Genomic DNA, 20,140 nt, shown 5'->3' on the forward strand with positions numbered 1-20,140 from the left:
GAAAACCTAACTAAATGCCTAAGCTAAATGAAAGGAATCTTCCAAACAGTCACAGAACACTGTTCTGAAGGTAAATGCCAAAACAAAATGCTGCGCTCCCACCAAAATCTTCTAGTTGCCTTGTCCCACGCAGCAGTAGATTAGATTTCTACTTTTCTGGTTCATTACATTATTCTCTCAAATTCTAACGCTTAAAACATAGGAGCCAAACTAAACAGGACCTAACTGGACGATGAAAGGCAGTTTAGAATGCCATCTGGTACGACAGGTGACTATGTGGACCAATCAGAACTCTGTCCCTCACCTCCATGTTGGATTGGGTTCCATGTTTTCTTGTTATTATTTCATTGTATACGGTTTATTCAAACCTTTACAAAATTCAATCAACAATAGATCAACATTTTTAAATACAATGAATTTCGTAAATCAAGTAAAAAAAGTTGATCTTAACTTACACATAATACTAATCTTTTTACACAAATAGATTAAAAAAATCTATTTCTGTTCATTTCGTTCCCCCTTTATTCTCTTAATATCTCAAACAAATTCTATACTGTTTCTTCACAAATGTATACCATGTCTCATATTTTATACAGAATTGATTATTTAACATTACTTTTCATTTCAAACTGCATATCACCCTCAAAAATTAATTAACTCGTATGTTCAGAACTACAGTTACCATGAAGCATCTCATACCATAGGAGATCCCTATGCACATAGGAAATATCGTTAACAAATAATGAAAGTATTCAATCCTCTGCGTCATGAGGTTTGGACAAATCAATAACAAACGAATAAGTGAGTCCTTCACCCCAATTATTTTGCAATGCCTACAGTATTTCATCTCCACATCCTTTTTAGCGCGAATATTCATAATCTCATTTGTATGTAGTACGTTAAACCTAAATCTCATTGTTGCATTCCTAAAGGTTCGAGAAGGGTATTTTTCTACATATTTTTCAGGTGCAGGTTTCCATTTCCAAAAGGATATTACTAGTGAGTACAGGTTTGAATTTAGAATTACAGCATTATTTTCTAACCAGTCATGTGCTTTTATAAGGTCTTTGACCTTACCAGGATTTTTTATGAGAATTTCCAGGGATAACCCTATATCCAATAAAATATTATCACATACCCTCATTCTGAAATTAGAAAAGTTAAGGCCAAAACCATATTAAATTTCCTTTCAAACTAAATAACACTCCTAAAACAGACTCAAACCAACTCACACACCCAGAGACAAAGACAGACCTGACAAAATCCATCTGCGGATGTGTCAACTAATGGGGTGCATTCTGACCCCTTTGCTCTGGAACGTGGAATTCGATAGAGTTGCCCTTTGTCTCCTTTGTTATCCGTACATGCAATTGCGCCCCTTGCCTACAGCATCAGGCAGGATGTGAGGATAACTGGGGATAGTTATGGAGGGGTCACACAGACACTTTGGTTATACACATATTACTTACTATTGCTGCTGAGTGACCTGGATCTCTCGCTAATACATGTTCAGGGTACAAAATTAACTGGTCTAAGTCAGAGGTGTTACATGTTTCGCCTTGTTGCCGAAAAGGGGCAATAGAGGACTTGCGTTTCAAGTGGTGCCTGAAGAAAAAAACGTATCTGTGGATCTGGTTGTCATGCAGGTTGGACAGGATTCTATTGGAGAATATGGGGAGGCTGGTTTTGGATCTGAAATCGTATTTGGAGAGGTGGAAGTTGCTGAATCTGTTCCGCTGGGGGAAAGTAAATACACTGAAGATGCTTGCAATATGCTGCCTTTACCTGTAGGCAGGAAGTTGTGGTCGAATATTGATGTTCTTGTACAGGGTTTTCTATAGGACAACAAGCCACCGAGAATTAACATTTTGAAGCTTCAACTACCAGTCGATAGGGGTGGCTTAGGAGTTCTCCAGGCCTACCACCTAACTTTCACTGTGAGGCACCTGGCACCTTTTCTGCATTCTGTACCGGATGAATGGCCTAGTGCAGAGGCTAGGTTATGCGGACTGTTGATACCTCAGGCTCTGCTGTCAGCGAAATCTATGCAGCTTTTTGTTGCTTCACAGAGTTCTTGAGGGAGTCATCTGGGTGGGCAGCCATTTTGGCATCTGGGCTCTTTGGTGTGGTGTAATCCAGAGGTAGATGAGATTGATTTTGCTAAGGTGATTCCGCAGACTGAATCAGATGCCTAGTAGGTGAGTAGGTTGTACAAACTGGTCTTGTCATCAGAAAAGGGTAATTCTGCTTTGTTGCAGGGGTGGTGTGCAAGGCTGACTGAGGAGATGACTAAGGAGCACCGGGTGACTGTCTGTGGGAATGTGGCTCTGTCTTCTATCAGTCTTGGGGAGAGGTTGAGACAGGTGAAGATTTTGAATAGTCTCTATTGGACACAGGAAGGTCTATTTAAGTGTGAGATGTCTGATATGCATGTGTGCTGGGGATGTTCTCATAGGGCCGGAATGTTGGAACAAACACATGCTGTGGGAATGTAACAGAGTGAGGCACTTCTCGGGTCGGTTGTCTTTGGTATTCAACCGGGTGCTGAGGACATCATTTGATTTCGAATTTGACACTCTTATACTGAGAGATATGCTTGTTGATGGATTGACTTGTGCACAGAAAAAAATGTTGTTTAGAGGATCTTTAATGGCCAAGATTCTGATACTGAAACATTGGAAGTCGGTGGTTCGCCCAGAGCAGAGCACCCGGCTGGATGAAATGGACAAGCTTGCGCAAATGGAGAGAGTTGTTTACAGGAATCAGAAGAAGTATACGTTATTTGAGGACGTTTGGGGTAGATTTCTACAATTAGTATATGAGACACTGTGGGTGGGGGGGTGGCTTTATAAACTGTAATGTAACTTTTATAAATTGTGAATAAAAAAAGAATTGTATTTGACATCATTTATGACTTCAATCCTGTGAATTGAATACAGCACAGATTTCTGCTGAAACACAATTCTTTCCGTTACACAATTGTACCCAACGACTTTGTTGAAGGAATATTGTTCTACAATGTTTAGGTGCATGTAATGCTAAATGATTTCTCCGGACAATGTACTGACCACCAATATTTCAATTTATTAATGGTTCTTATGCTTGCGCAATAATTAAATTATGCAATTTTTAGAACATCGTTTTTGAATCCTTGCTTACACCTTTTCTTTCATGGATAACCTTTGTTGTGTGAACATAAGGAAAAATATATATCCCATTTTTTTATATGGATCTAGCAACAACCTTCATGTTTATGTATACATCCTAACCGAACGTGAAAAGAAGGGAAAACACCACATTTTGTGAAGACCACTATGTACCCCCACAAAACATTTTTTGTTAAAACAGTGTCACAAGAAAACCTTTAGCATTAAATGCACCTAACAATTGTAGAAACATATTCCTCGAACAAAATCGCTGCGTACAATTGTGTAACAGTGTTTAGTTTAACCCCAAGTACTCAAAAGTAGGGGTAACTCTCCTGTATAGCAAAATGCAATCCTTTCATCATCTTCTTGAATTGTATACATCATTGCACGTGTGTACAGAGAAGCAAAGTGGAAGGACCATCGGTGTTCAGAAAGATTCAAGACATTTGATTTCTCATATACAGTAAATATTCACTAAAGAACACCCTCCAGCACACATTTGTCTTGTTGCTTTCTAATCCTCCTGTGTGGATGTGCTTCCCCACAGTGTGTGGATTGACTGAAGACTGCATTACAGAATTTCCAAGCATTGCAGGATGTCTTTAATAGTATACCCAATGGCAAAACGTTCCTTCATCCTGGCTCTTATCTCTTTTCTGATTATTTTAGCCATTGTGCAGCACCATAAAGCTAAAGAGTACAGTGGGATGAAATAGCTCATGCATTGCAATGCACAAAAAAAGTTATTCTCCAAAAGGCCCTTTAAAGGCCCAATGGCATTTGAAGTGGGAGGGGGAGGGCTTGGGGGGATGTCGCAAAGCAGTCTATTGGCTGGAGTTGTATTGTTTAATTGATCACAGTTGGAGCAAGTAGTCAAATCTGATTGGCTCAAAATCATTTTTCTCTTAAAGGTGCAAATCAATGCAGTACTGTGCACTTCAGAAGGAATTACCACATGATTCCATATCAGCATGCTAACCGACTCAGCATTACTAGGCCACGCAGGACAGGCCAGACTGTAAGGGTGCACTCCCGAGGAAGTAAGCACATGATTCCATATCGGCATGCTAGCCCACACTCGGTATTAATAGAGCAAATGAGAAAGGCATCAACCGGAGGGCATGAGCGCATAAGCCCACAAGCTTAATAAAGTGGGAATCGAGCCTAATTCTTCTCACTGACCTTTTGTAAATTAACATCCATGTCCTTTGACTCTAGTGTGTAAGTACCTATGTCTACAACTACATCCACACATATCCTTCTTTCACCGGAGGACTGATTCAGCCTCTCTGATGCTTGTAATCAATTTGAGGTTACTCTTTTTATAGCATTTAGTCTGTATCACCCACTGTGGCATTATAATTGTTCTCATAGCATCTACCATCTACATTTAGGTAGGTCAGCTCGCTGCAAAGGGGCATCTCTTCTACTTATAATACTCACTAAATAAGGCATCAAAGAGCACCAGACTGACATTCCATTTTCTCCCTATCTCTCCAGACTTAAAAATGTTTTTAAATTTGAGATGTTGTACAACCAAAAATATCTGGCACTGAAGCGAGCTTGGCCCGATTCCTTTGCAGTCCCTGTTAGCCGAAACATAAATTGACCATGATAGCTGGTACTTGCGGTAAGTAATTGCATTCTCATTTGGAAATGTGCACATTTGATCTTTAAAGCTGAGATTATAAAGCACTCAACTAAATTCACTTGGAGCAATATTTTGTCTTTCTTTTTCTTCTTTTTTTCTTTTTATAACCTTGTTTTTGAAATATGGATAGTGCACTGCATTGTGAAGTCTTATATCTTTACAGTATGTTGTCCCACGTCTTAGTTTGAACTTCAAAAGTTGCAGAAAAATAATACAAAAACGATCATTTTGTAAAAAGTGTTGTTTGCATGCAGGGGGCCACCACCGTTAGCACTTATGTGCTGTTGGGTCCGCTGCATGCACCCTTCAGCTTTTTCAAAACAGAGTGCTAGAGTAAAGAGTCAAACCAGGGCCAATGCCCTTTACTCTTTGCTTTTATGTTCAGCTTTGTAAAAAATGCCACCTTCAAATTCTGCTTTGCAGGTGACATTTACAATGGTTTCCAGTGAAATCTGCCTTCTTTTAAAAGCTGCTTATGGAGTCCATGGGAATCCATTTGTTTAAGGAGGAATAATGCAAGGCAGGAGCGTTTTTTCCGCTTGGTGACCAATTTTCCACCTTCAACTGAAATGAAAATGTCCTCCAGCGTAAAAGTGAGACGTGAAAGACTTACACCTTGCTTTGGTGCCTCCGTTTTGCACGTTTGGTACTTAGAAAATGTGAGCCATTGTGTCCATGGGCTTGTTACATGTGATTTAGAATGTCCCTTCTTTGTTGTAATTTGCACTTTTGATATTAAATTGACAATGTTTTATAAGTGTTCTTTAATTTGATACATGGATTTAGTGACAGTCAATTCCCTATGCAACTTTGTGTTGTTATAGCTCCAGCTTCAAGATACACATATCAGGGCTCAACCTGACATGGTGCTGTGGGCTAGGTAGGGCATCTTGGTAGGGCATCTTGAATTAAGACCTCTGGATGCAGAGTAGCTGATGCAGTGCTTGAAGGTCCCAGCGGATTGCACACCAGCTACTGTATCTATCATTCGTGAGGTTTTGGGTTCATGATTTTGAGTGGTTTCTAGTTTTTCTTTTAGATGTATGTGTCCTTCGCAGAGGTTGTTGCAATGGCAGGATGTTATTGTATGCTCCATGCTCAGTAAGATCAAGCTGTTATTTGTACCTTGGGGTTTGGTCTTGACGATTGAAGTTCACTAGTTTTGGGCAAACTAGTTTGGGAACGACTTGAACCACTGTAATTTCGAGTGTTTGGGTCCAGCAAACTTTCTAAATGTTCCAAAGATTCGTCTGCAGAGTTTGAGTTTCACATAGGGATATACAATGAATTACCCTGCGAGGGAGGGCAACCTGCTGCAATTCCCACCATGCCCTCTGACATGCCCCACTGCCCCACTGCGACATGGTAGGCCCCGACAGGGCAGTCGGGTATCTTAAACGTATTCCCATATTTGCACGAGAGATAGAAAATGTTTTTTGATTAATTATGGGGTCGGGATGGCATCAAGAGTAGTGGAGTGGCATTGGAGTATTGGGGCGCTTTGGGGGGTGGAGTTGGATTGGTTCACCCCTCCCACCCCCCGAGAATGTGGCCCACAAATACTTGTGGGTCACTCTTTTGGGGGTGCTCCCAGCATTAGCAATCACCTTAGTGATGGGAAGTTTGAGAGACCGCTCTGAATCAAGAATTAAGCAATAAAACCTGAGCTGGGGAGCATAAGCCGGGCGGATTAAGGGCTTTAACGTTACCCCTGGGGCATTACCTGACCGGTAATTCCCCACTCTGCAAGGGTTATATTGCTATTAGTACCAGGGTATGCTGTACCATGATATTAATAGTGGTTTTCTCAAGTTGAGAAACAGCCTGTTTGCCATTGCTCAACCTGAGAAAAAACTACAAATCAAAATGAATGCCATGCATCGGGGAGAAAGCAACTACATGTAGTCCCTTCTCTCTTTACATGGCGCCCATTGCCGTGATAGAGACACGCCATGAACACTTGTGTTCCCAGCGCCAGCAAGGGACAAGGCAGCGACAGGTAAGTGGGGCAGGGGTGCGGGAGTTGGAGATGCGGAAAATGGGGGTGGTCATGGGGCAAGGGGAAGGGGAAGCAGGGCGTGTACTCTCCTGATTCCCGGGGAGGGAAAATGTCAGACTCCCGTTCGGAGGAGGCTCGGTACGGGGGTTTTTACCGTGTGGTAAAGACCCCATTTTGAGCTTAATCATTGGCTGGGAGGCCGCCACACCCCCCTCACCGGGTACTAATATTAAAAAATGTCTTTATCGGGTTTGTAGCTGGGCCTATGTAGTGTGTCTAACTAGTGGGTGCTGGATATGGGATATCTGTGCTGCTTGCCAAATGGCTATCAATGTTTCTGTCCACCTAGGGACAACCAGTTGACAATTATGCAGTGTTCCGAAGCTTGGCAGCTTGCCCTGACTGTATCTTTCTTCCTTATCGTTAGAAATAAAACTGGGTGTCAACAGCATATATCATTGTAAGTTGACGCTGAAAGCCCTGACACTGTTTTATTATTGTACTCCTGTTACACTTTCTGCCCTCCACTGACAAGTCTCCTTGTCTTACAGATATTAATGAAGATCTGCTTGCAACAATACATACATATAAAGCCACGCAATAAAATGTTTTAAACATTCCTCATAACTGCCTTTTACTGACAGAATGGCAGAAAAGTGGTACGACTCCGAGTTGGCTCCTGAAGAGCTGGGTGGAGGCTCTGAGAGAGTCCATCTCTTGGGTCGCAATTCTCCAGTGGTGGATTCATGTACTGTAGATGGAATGATCTTCAGGAAGAAGAGATAGCCCCAATAATCCCAGCATTGGGCGAGAATGAAAAGTACCATGTCTTCATCAGCTTCAGTAGCCTGGATTCCCCATGGGTCCTTGACGTTCTGGGAAAACTGGAGGCCGTCGGGCTGAAAGTATGTTACCATGGACGCGATTTTGTCCCAGGGAAGCTCATCATTGAGAACATGGAGGAGGCTATCCAGAGCAGCCAAAAGACCCAGATGGTGCTGAGTCCGGACTTTGTACGGAGCGGCTGGTGTCTGTTTGAAGCCAACCTATTGCTCTTGAAGGAATGCATGGAAAGGAAGCCCATTGTCCCAGTGATGCTTAAGCCCTGCCCCATTCCTCTTCACCTGAATCACCTGACCTACTTGGAGGCAGATGACTTCCACTTCTTCAGGAAATTGCTCCGGGTGTTGTGTATGTCGAAAGAGCAAATGAGGCACTCCACCATGATCCCCTACCAGCCCAGCGCACTTTATAATGGGAAGACCCTGCTGACACTGAGTGCTGTGAAGGAGAACATCCCAATCTGGCAAATGGGCACATTCAGCACCAGACCTGTGCCGGATCAGCTGCTCATTGAACACCCCTTTCTTTATGAAAGAGCTATTCAAACAATCAACACCAGCCCTGCTATGAGAAGCTGCATACAATATTTAGCCTGCCGGGTCTTATTCTATGTTTTCCTTGTCAACCTAGGCACCGTCTGTCTTTATTTTTATCTTCTGAATGTTGTTGTGATGCACCCACAAAGTAAACCCCAGGCCAGATTTATTGCACCATTGTTTAGCATAATGATTGCTGGTCCCCTTGTGCCAGCTGCAATTGCTAGCGTTTGCTTTTGGGGCAAAAGAACTGAGAAACAGAGACACTGCAAGATGACTCAGAGACCTGAGGAGGCCAACATTCTTCTTCTAGAGTCCTTGGTCCTAATAAGCTGCGAATCCAGGAAGCTCCATTTTGTCTACGTCTTGCTCGCAGAATGGAGACGGACGATTGAGGCGCCCTTCAGCAATGATAATCAATTGGCTGAGGAGATGTTAAGGAGAGCCCTTGTGCACTTCTCTTCAGGCTATGCCTGTTGCTTGGCAAAAAAGCATTTTCCCTTTGGTGAGCAGGCCCCTGCAGCAAAGCATCTAGAGCACGGAATTTGTTTCTGTCAGTATGTGTCCTTGCAATTAAAACAGGGTAACTGGTTTTAGAAACACCAGAGCAGGACGAGCGGGAAGGGTGATATAGGTCCCCATCAACCACTTACCTCCTGCAGGAAAGTGGGTCGGATAGGGAACTTTAGCACAGCTGCGCTCCATGTGCATATTATGTGCGTGTTTCTGATTCATTCGGTTCCACTAGCAAAACTGTGTGTGTGTCAGCCCTTCTACATGGATCGCTCCAATGCTGGGTATCAGGATTGTGGCAGGGGTTGGTAGAGCACATTTGTAGAATAGACGATGCTAGCTGGCAAACATTATATGGACAATCCTCCGAATTATTGTTTGTGTGGCATATCCCTAAGCATGTACTGCTGCGCGTCTTGTCTTATTTAAGCATCCTCTGCAGATTCGTTGTGGCGGGCACATCATGCATATTCTAATGGTTTTTGGTAGATTGGGCTTTCATCAATTCCACAAACCATGCCCCCTTAGTACATCAGGTTATCCACTGCCAAGATCAGCTTTCCCAATGCTCATCATTTTTATTGCATTTGTCTGTGGTGTGGCACAATTCAAAGACAGATCACAAGAATGAAGGTCTATGATGCCACCAGTAATCTCACAGGTCCCCCAACCACCATGGGATTCATAAGGCATCTCATGATTGATCTGCAGACCCTCTGGGCATTGTCTGAGGTGTGTGGAAAAAAAGTAATGACACTTGAAAGCAAGTTCTTAGGCCCAATGTTAAAAACTTGTCTTGCCCTCCAGTGCGCTGGCGGAGATTATAAAGACAAGTTAGGGAGCATCGGGAAGCCTGGCTTATCAAGCAGATTTGAGAGGAGTGAAATAAAATTGAAGGTCCATTAGTAAAACAGTACGTTCAATCAGTCAGAGACAGGCTGAGAGACTGGTACTGTATCCCCAAGATAATTTTGATCAGAGTCCAGAAAACATTATAAAATCTCCAGAGGAGCAAACCTACTTTGTGTGTCAAAAGGTGTTGCTGTTAGACCATGATCACACCAGTAAGTTGTGTGCAGCCTGAACACAGTTAATAGATAAGCCCTCTGTTACAAAGCACAATGCATTCTTCACATCGGACAACAGGAGGCCGGGGTACAAAAGTACCTTCTCTATTTACAGTCTCTTGCATTGGTTCCAATTATTGCTGGAATGGTGAACTGACTCAGCTGCCCCTTTAACTTTGTGGGTGACTTTGCGGAATCCACACGCCACCTTTTATCTCGCCAATTCCACATTGCGTTGCGCTCCCTGTGAAAAACCTCCATGCAGTGTTTCAGCATTGTTCTGAATCTAAAGTAATGGAGCCACCTCAATACCAGGTGAGGGTGCAGGTGGAGATTCATTTTTGGTCTGTGGCCCTGTGTGATGTGGGAGAGGGGCTTGAGGCCTTTTGGAGACACTGGGATAGACTACTTGGAGGAACCAACCTTGCTCCAGCCCTTATCAACTCATAAACACATTGTGGAGCTCATTCTGTGCTCTGTGTATTGTAAACAGAGTTCGTAAAAGCCTTTTGTAAGGCTTTTATGGATTCAGTTTGCGTCACGGCCCCATTTAATGGATTTGTATTTCATCTATGCCATACAAATACTCCAGCATTTGCGCCGGCAGGTCATTCAGAATTTACTTCATTTGCACACTACACGCTTGTGTGCTGCTTTTTTCCCTCCCCTTTTGCACTCCACCTTGCAAATAAAAAAAAATAATACGGCGAGGGCGTGTGCACATTGAAGCGGAATCGTAACAGGTACCCGCTGTCTTTTTACAGGGAACTTCAATATGAGCCCCCGCGTGTTCCCACTTTTGCATTGTCCTGTTAGGCAAAAGTCCCAGCAGGGCTCACTGAGCAAGTTAGAGTGAGATTTGAGGCTGTGCTCATCCTGCCAACCAACAGCTACTGTGGTTTCCATCTCTCAGGCATCCTATTCTCTGAAACCAAAGTGAATGCCTCCCATAATCCTCAGCACTCTGCTTATGGTAGTACGTGGGCACTCCAGAGTGCCTACTCCCACATCTGCCAAATCCCAGATCCTTACAGCACTCAATGCACAATGTGTCTAAGAAAAAGGGAGAGAAAGTTAGAAAGAGAAATAGCAGCTGTCTGCATAGGTCTGTGGTAGGTGTGTGGGGAGGAGGACAGGCTCTTTTCCTTTGTTATGCCTTGTCATGCCCTTAGCATTTCTTGCTAAACCATGCTATGCCTTGCTATATGTGGCTTGATTGTTTGTGGACCTCACTAACCTGCTCGCCATTCGACCTAACACTATACTGCTAATAGGTGCCCCACTGCGATTCTGCCCTCTGGGATTTGTTCCCATTTGTCCCACTGCAATTCTGCTCCTGTGTGTCTCACTGTAACTTTGCCCCTTTGTGATGTTTCTCCCTGGAGTTCCACTATGATTCTTTTTCTCCCCATGGTGCCCGATACAATTAGTGCCCTGCCGTGTTTTAGTTCTCCGATGCCCAATGCACTTCAGGTGACTGGTTCCTAGATGTTGCAGCTTCACCTTACAACAGGCTGAGTTATTCCTGGGGATCCCACCAGGACAGTGCCCACTCTGGAATCCCTCCTCTGACCTCCTCTCTGAAACCATTGTCACACACTGTCTACGTGAACCATGTTCTGCATGTTCCCTATGCTATCCACTCTTCTCTGTGGACCCCACTCTCACAAAGGACCAATCACTTCACACTGTCTACTGTCAGAGAGACCAACCCACTCTAGCGTGCCTCAGGAACTTTCCTCCCAAGTATCTTACCCAAGGGGTACCACGCCAAGGCCTTACAATAGCCGCTCCCGATGTAGGCTCCAAGTTGCCCACCAGACCCTCCACTAACCTCCTTGCAATGCCTTCCTCAACCTCTACACACAAACACACTATATGCATAGCAGCTATTCCCCTCACACATATCAATTGAATACTCCTTCCAAGAGAATCAAATAACAGAACGCTGCAGCTCTACAATCACATTGCATATTACAGTCCTGGCCCATGCATCCTAGCACCATGTCTGTGCAAAGTTCCCCTCTGACCACAAATACCTCTAATGCCCTCGGCACAAGATACTTGTGTTGGGAGGATAGCTCAGGGGCAACGTGCTCACCTTGGAAGCAAGACGACACGGAGCAACACAGGTTCGATCTCTGGGTGCGCGCTTGGAAACCTCTGGGTATTAAGCATGTTATAAATAACCTATCATATCATATCATATCATGTCATACTTAGAAACAGACCTGCATGTAGGACTTGGGTAATTCCGGCCTACATCTTCAACACAAGAGCAAAGCTATCTTGCTTTTTCCCCTCTCTGCTCATTAACCTAACCCACCCTTCTCTCTTTTAAATCTGCCAGATCACCTTGAGGCCATGCAAATGGCAACAGTGCACAATATTAATCACAATAGCATAACATATGGGCCTCATTACGACCCTGTCCGGTATGGGGTTAACCGGTAGAGCTGCCGGCGCCGTTAACCCCATACGGCCTCATTACGAGGTCCGCTCGCGGGACCCGCTCAGGATGCCTGGTTTTACCAGACGTCCTTAGCGGATCCCGCGAGCGGCCCAGCATGCTAACAACGGGCCCGTCATTAACGGGCCCATTGTTAGCTTGCTCCTCATTCCCATTGAGCCTATGGGGGCTCGAATGGGGATGTACCGGGTCCGGGTTACTTGAATGGGGAAATAGCGGGCCCTCCTAGGTCGGAATGGCCCGGTATTTCCCCATTCAGGGGACCCGGACCCGAGTTTGGGGGTAGCCATGCCCTTATTAAGGGCATGGCTACGTACAAACCTGTAATGAGGCCACTAGTCTTAATAGTTATTTTGAATGGAGACAGACACCCACCGGCCATCCTCACAGTTACAGCTGAATCCCCTGCCAATGCTCACACAGAACTCTTCTTCAAACTACGCATCTAACATTCCCTGAGCTAAAGTGCCACTCTGCACACAGCAAGATAGGACACAACACCCATTTAACCCAATTAAAATACATAAAGGGCTTCTTCTTTGTATATGCATTCTTATACAATTTAAATGTTTGTATGTTTTTCATGTTTGGTTGCCATATCAAAGAGTGGGGCAGTGAATTAGGACTGGAGTTAGGAGAGAAAAGGAGGCAGCAACAAGCAATATTAAATAGGTTAGGTTGTTTATTTATTTCCCAACTGTGCCCTAAAGTTACCCCACAGTAGACGAGAGAAAGAGTAGTGAGGTAGGTAGTTGGGGCGGGTTGGAAGTGAGAGGGTGGGAAAAAAGAGAGGTCAGATGATTAACCTCACAGTGAGTACAGACAGCTCAAAGCACATAGAGACTTTAACCCTTTGAGTGAGCACCCCCCTCCCCCGGCCTAGAATGCTGTGATAAAAACAAGTCTTTCCTGGGACTTTTGGGAGACTTTATTATAAGACATTTTAAGTATTGAGCCTGCAGACTAGATACTGCCTTTGTGTGTTCATGGAAAAAGGTGCGCTCTGTGATGCTGTATGGATGTGAGATAAAGGGTTATTCAAACTCACCCTGTTGTGACTCAAATATGTTTTTTATAGGGGTAATAGGGCTTCCACCAGGTACTCCCAATAGTCCTTTAAGATTGGAATAAGGGATTTCCAAGCTCGATGTACAGGCAACATATTTTCTGAAGGCTCATCTTGGCTATGTGAGAATCGTAATATAAATTAGGTGGTAGGCGAAATGTTTGATTCTGCTGCCAAAGACAAGTTTGAATGGTATTGTGAGGGATGTAAATTGCTGACAAGATGGGACTTTCAATGTGTGGGTGAACATCAGTTTGAATTTGTTGGCCATCTCAAGGCAGTAATCAAGCAAAAAGACCATCTGTGGAAGTGGAGGGCAAGGGGTGTGGATAGGCAAAATATTTTCAGTCTACCATCATTGGTCAGTCATGCTGGTTTGCAAGTTAGTACGGGAGTTTGTGAAATAACGTCACCTGACTGCAGGAGGTTGTGTCTGATGATCAGTCTAAGTATTCTCCCACTTAGCGCCCAGAGGAAGTGGGCATGAGACAGCAAGAAATGTTTTTGTGAAAGTGAGTAGGTGAAGGTCTTGTGCAATTTGTAGAAGTTTTGTTGTGTTGCGCAAAAATTCATTTCAACCACTTTCTTTAGTAAATAATATTAGGAGAAGGGATATTTTGTAATTTATTATTGTTCTTTTACTTCTACTTATAGTACATATTGATTTGTTAAATCAGAGCTTTTACAATGATTTAGTCTTGCCTTTGTTCATATCATAAAATATCCCAATTTTAATTTGCTTTGTGTTTTACTGTTTTTTTTTCGTTTTTTGTATTCACATTTATTATAAATTGAAAAATGACATTCAGTATCTCATCACATTTTACATATTCATATATACATAAATCACATTACAGGTAAATCCTGCTGTACAAAGTCTGAAAAGTAACATTGGTCACAGATCCAGGAATCTATCCCATATCCCTTCATAAAGGTCCCTTTTCTTGTTCCTACAAAAGATTGACCTTTCTATTTTTGACATCTGCACCAAATCCGACAACCATTTTGAAACAGAGGGTGTTTGTTCACTTTTCCAATTCCTCAAAACAATTTTCTTAGCACAGAGTGAAGCTCTAAAGAACCAACATCTCTGTGGAAATATTAGATCTGCAATCAGCTCCTCCTCCCGCAGAATAATACTTTCAAAATCATACTCTACATCAATCATTGGAACATTATTCATTGTCAGTGTCACTTCTCTCCAGAAATCCCTCACGATTCCACATTCCCACATCATATGTTCAAAAGATCCCACTCTGTGTTTGCATTTACAACAAGCCTCTGACTCTAATAAGCCCCTTTTATATAATTTCCGTGGAGTCCAGTATACCCTATTCAGGATCTTAATCTGTCTTGCTCTTTCCCCTAGATTCAACAACGTCAAAGACACATTCCTGCATATATTGTTCCATCTGCTCACACTCATTTCCAAGTCTATCACTTCTGACCATTTGTCCAAAGATTTTCATTGGGTACCTTATATTGTGCTAGATGTTTTTACACCTTGGAGGTGCTATGACCATTCAGCTTGAAATCTTGCAACCAATCCATTCAATCCTTGCTAACTTCATGAATTTTATTCCCCACAGCTTTTTTCAGTTTTCTATATTCCCCGAAGGTACTATTCTCAAGTTTCTTCTCCATTTTCAATCTGTCAAAGGGTGGCGTAGCCTGCCTGATCCCTCCTCCAGCATCCGGGGGTCTGCATCCGTCGTCTTCTAGTCTTTGCTGCAGATGAATGAATCCGCTGGAGACTGTGCGCGTTTCCCAGGAAGTTGGGCGGATCTCAGTATAGGCCGAAGATATATATCCCAAATGCCCAAATCCTTTGTGAGCGTGACACGCCCCCTCCCACCCACCCGCCCGCCCCTCCCTGCCGTGCTCATAACCCGGGTGCACGCGCACCCGCGCGCGCACCCCGGAAGTGCACTGCAAGTGCTGTTGAGCTGTGGGACCTGCTGGTGTGTTCCTGTCTCTCCTTGGGAAGGCGCCCATGCTCAAGAGGAAACAACATTGCCGTAGCGCGGCGAAACAGGCTGTCGGACTCCAATTACCAGAATCCTTTGTGAGCGTGACACGCCCCCTCCCACCCACCCGCCCGCCCCTCCCTGCCGTGCTCATAACCCGGGTGCACGCGCACCCGCGCGCGCACCCCGGAAGTGCACTGCAAGTGCTGTTGAGCTGTGGGACCTGCTGGTGTGTTCCTGTCTCTCCTTGGGAAGGCGCCCATGCTCAAGAGGAAACAACATTGCCGTAGCGCGGCGAAACAGGCTGTCGGACTCCAATTACCAGAGTAAATACTTACAATACAACTTAACTTTGGACTTGCTGCCTTGGATATTGGGCTTTGTGTTTGGACTTCCTTTAGGGTGTTACTGTGCTACTGTGCTACTGTGTCTAGCTTTGATGCTAAAACGAGTGCCTTTTAGGTACTTACGTATATTCTTTTCTTTTTTTTTCTTCTACGTAGATCCTTTGTGAGCGTGACACGCCCCCTCCCACCCACCCGCCCGCCCCTCCCTGCCGTGCTCATAACCCGGGTGCACGCGCACCCGCGCGCGCACCCCGGAAGTGCACTGCAAGTGCTGTTGAGCTGTTTGGCTGGGTGGTAAGGGTGGTAATATATTAATGATCTGTAGCCTTTGTACATGTCCTTTCTGCATCTAATTTAGTAAATACTGATTCCCTATTGGGTTGTGAATTGGTTGCGCTCATGATAGGAGTCTTGGCCATACTCTAGTATAGACCATCTCTTTTCTTGTATATAGCAGCATGGTGAAGGGTTTGCGAAGCGGACGGAAACTCACTGAGCCTCTGTCCCAATCATCTTCTCAACCGGTGAGTCAAGATATTCTGGTTGAGAGTGCAACCACACTGGTCCACCCCGATAATATGACATCTGTGGGAGTGGGCAGTGATATTATGTTAGCTGATAAGAAAGCGATGGTCTCTACAGAAATGGGTATTGCTCCCAAATTTGATGCCGTAGCTATGATTCACTGTGTAGGTAGTGATGCTGAGATCTCTGCTGATATGTCTGTCAGAAACACCAAATTCAAGTTAAAGGATTTGAATAATAGCGCTCCCAATGACACTATCTTAACTGAATCAATACAGAGAAATGATATGGGATCTGATAGTGTCTGCGATAATCCTTACAAAGAGAATGTTGTGGATTGCTCTATGATGGGCCCCATCATTGAAGCAGAGTTAAGTAAGCGCATCTGCCTATCTTTGGGTCCTTCTACGCCCGCTAATCAGAAACTAGTGGGGAGAGAAGATGTTTTTATGTTGAGTACAAAAGGCATGATACCTTCTGAAAGAAATCTTGATCCCATATGTGACGAGAATGTAAAATTGCCTTGGGAAATGGACTTTGAGTCCCATGTATCTCCCAACAAACCTATGGTGAGTTCCCCAAAGGCCATTAGTGCCCAATTAGCAATTAATGATCGAATGAATTTGGATATTCAAGAATTTCAGTCGAGCCTTAATGGAAAAGACAAAGATACTTCCAATAATGATGCTCAATCTGCAAGCATCATCCTTGATGCACCATCATTGAGTTCAGACTTCCCAGTTCTCGCGAGAATCTTAAACTTACTGGACAAGGGACATGAGCGCTCTCATTATGAAATGGGAATTATGAGAGAATCAATTTCTGAACTATCCAACAAAATTAATAGAATTGAAGGCCTCCTGTTTACATGTGATGCTGTCGCAGCTCTCTCGGATAGACAATACAAGAAAAAGGATATGGTAGATAGTGCCACACAGTTTGATGGTATTTTCAACAATCCTTCTCAGACAAAGCGCTCATATGCGGCTACACTAAAGACTCAATCACATAATTCGATCTGTACACAGACCGATGTAATTGTGGATGATCTGCACAAAGTTTTCACGACAGTTCAAAAAATTGAGCAGCACCTAGACAAAATGAACAAAGAGTCCATAGAGACTACAGCTACTCCCGTTGATCAATTGATAGATGATACAAACAAGTCATATGGTTCTGATAGTCCCTCTCATTTGACGGACTTAATTGATCTTGCGGGAGATTGTTCCCGGATAGGAATGGTGGAAATGTCTGACCCTACTGTGGGTGATCTGATACCTAAGCCTATAACAGTCCTAACCCGGAGGGAAAAGCGACTGGCGGGAAGGGCCCAAAAAAGGAAAGCCAAAGCGTTAGCCTTAATAAAAAAACAGGCAAGGATTGTACAAGTTGAGAAATCTAATGTAATACCAGTCACCTTTGAGAATGAGGAGATAATAAATCTTTCTCAGCTGGATGATGAATCCAGGGTATTATTAGATATCAATCCCCCTGAGAAGAACAATGAGAAAAATAGGGAGGGGAAAATAAATAATAATAATAAAAAAAAAAAAGGTGAATGTACATATGAATGAGGAGCAGATTGATTGCCAATCTAACTCATCTTGTTTTAATCCCCCGGAATCCATAAGTGGGGGTTCACAAATGTCCCTCTCTCAATTCTATCCTATAAGTAAGAAACAAACTTCTTCTAGCAAAGTGAAAACTAATGCCACTGTATCTAGGGACTCTAAGATACAATCGGCTAAACTGGAAACCTCTCACCATTTTTCTTCCGACGAACCCTGGATGTTGGGTGTATTGGGTGGGGACTTGTTGCGATCCCAGGAACCTAAGGAGGACCCTATAGTTGATCCGGGGTCCAATATTCCACCTCCCATAGTCAAGTCATCTAATGAAAATACTAATCTGACATTGGCGGAAACGATAAACCATAAAATGGTAGATTCTCCCATTAACAATCATAAGACGGTTCATAATGAATTTGAGTCCATACGCGAACCTCCATACATACTTGGCTGGGAGAGTGATCCGAATGTTAATGTTAAACAAAACTTGAATCGCTCTTCCCTGCTAAAAGCTTTTCACACAATACCTTGTCTGCGAACTCTGAGATCTGATGATATAGACTGGGTAAGACCTGCAGATAAAAATAACAACAGGATGACCTGTGGCCTATATTCAAGACTGATTATGAAACTTATTTGGGAACAGAAGGAAAACTTTGTTTCCATTGGCTTAACTCCTTTTTTGATCCAATCTGATGAAGATGCGAGGGTCTTTTTGGATAAGCCACTGGTACCAACATCCACAATTGACCAGAAAATGATGCAATCATTGCCACAACAAATTAGTGGTGACCTGGTCCGACAGATAATAGCAATGGCCGCTGCATTGTCGGGCATACATTCAGCCTCGCAATTAACAGCGACGAATTCATCTTCCTAGCCCGGCATATCATCAACAATCATTTGTATGTTTGTCTTGGAATTGTTGTGGGCTTGCTAACTTTAATAGATGGTGGGGTTCATGCGAGAGCGACAAGATCCCTGCTATAGTTCTACTACAGGAAACTATGTATGTATCTCAATTATCTGTCGAAGGTTTTGTCTGTTACTCACAACCTGCTACTCGAGGGAATAAGGGTCGGCCCTCAGGTGGCCTAGCAATTTTAGTAAATAACGCCTGTAAATCCCCAACCAGGCTGGTTTATAAAGATTCCAATGTATTAGTTATAGAACTATTCCCTGTATCTCCACAGGATCAACATATCATTTTTATGTGCATTTATTGGAATAGAAAGCTAATAATGCTTAATAATATCATCGATATTCTTGATTCCATCTTAGAAGGTATCTTCATACACCATGAGGAAGTTGGTGTGGTGGTGGGGGGTGATTTTAATTCCTCCTGTTTAATCCACAATATAGACCCGGGACAGCAATCCCATACAGATACTACATCTGCTATGAATGGGAGAAAATGGGTGGAGTTCTTTCTTAATTGGGATATTCAGATAATTTCCACTGGAATGATGGATCTCACATATACATGGTCTAGGGGAGGACATCATTCTCATATTGATCATTTTTTTAAATCATCTAATCTTTGTCTGGAAATTGACACTGTAAATGTTTTAAACTTGGGCTTTAGTGACCATAATGCGATATTGATAAATCTAAAAATCGAAGGTTGGGGATTGACTTCTAATCGTTCTCTACAAATGGTTGAGAATGACAGAGCGGGCATATCTGTGAGGTGGAACCCTCTTGTATGCCATCAGCTATCAGAGCGACTCAGAGATGACCTTGATCTGAATCCATTAGTGACTGAGAGTGACTCTTTATATATAGATCAATTTATCTCAAAGAGGATTGAATTCCATTTACTACAAATAGCAAAACAAAGAAAATCGGCTCTGGATGTAAAACATCATGTACATAAATTTGATATTGAGATCTTTAAATTAAAGAAGCTAAGAAACTTTAAACTACGACATCTATCTAGGTTATCTCTGGAATCTACACAATACTACTCTCATAAAAGGGCAATCCTTGCTACACATAAAACTGCTGTCAAAAATCTAAAAACACAACTTTATGTGAAAGATAATCAGAACATGATGTATCATATTTTGAAAAACGACACACGCAAAATATGGTCCTTATTAAGACTGATTAACGGCGATAATGTGGGGTTGAAAGAAAATGCCATCTCAGCGGATCAGTGGGCAAACTACATTAGGCTGAAATACGAGTTACCTTTAGTATTCCACAACAACTCCAAAACTGAAATTCAAAATACAATACCTAATTGCTCCCCTTGGAGCATTGAAGATGTAACACGTGCAATTAAGAAACTAAATCCTTCAAGGGCTATGGGACCTGATGGCATCCCTGCTTGTCTTTTTCTATCGGATATCCACTTGTGGGCTACCATTTTAAAAAACAAATTTGATGTGATATTTTCTTCTCAAGCAATTCCTAGTTCATGGTGTTCAGCTACTG

At 43.1% G+C, this 20,140-nt stretch overlaps 1 protein-coding gene across 2 annotated transcripts in view; it reads left to right on the forward strand.

Annotated features, from left to right (window-relative positions):
• The window catches only part of LOC138472740 (uncharacterized), a 128,725-nt gene that overhangs the window by 69,687 nt on the left and 38,898 nt on the right, over window positions 1-20,140 (forward strand). The window contains exon 2 of one of the 2 annotated variants that reach the window (XM_069611062.1): window positions 7,351-13,991. The exons of the other annotated variant lie outside the window; for it this stretch is intronic. Within the exon in view, the coding sequence (XP_069467163.1) occupies window positions 7,546-8,775 (1,230 nt within the window). The 5' untranslated portion in view covers window positions 7,351-7,545 and the 3' untranslated portion in view covers window positions 8,776-13,991. Of the gene's footprint in view, window positions 1-7,350; window positions 13,992-20,140 lie in introns of those variants that run through there. 2 annotated transcript variants of the gene reach the window in all.

Source organism: Ambystoma mexicanum, chromosome 8 (genome assembly GCF_040938575.1).
Source record: "Ambystoma mexicanum isolate Mex_15411 chromosome 8, UKY_AmexF1_1, whole genome shotgun sequence".
Classification (NCBI taxonomy): Eukaryota; Metazoa; Chordata; class Amphibia; order Caudata; family Ambystomatidae; genus Ambystoma; species Ambystoma mexicanum.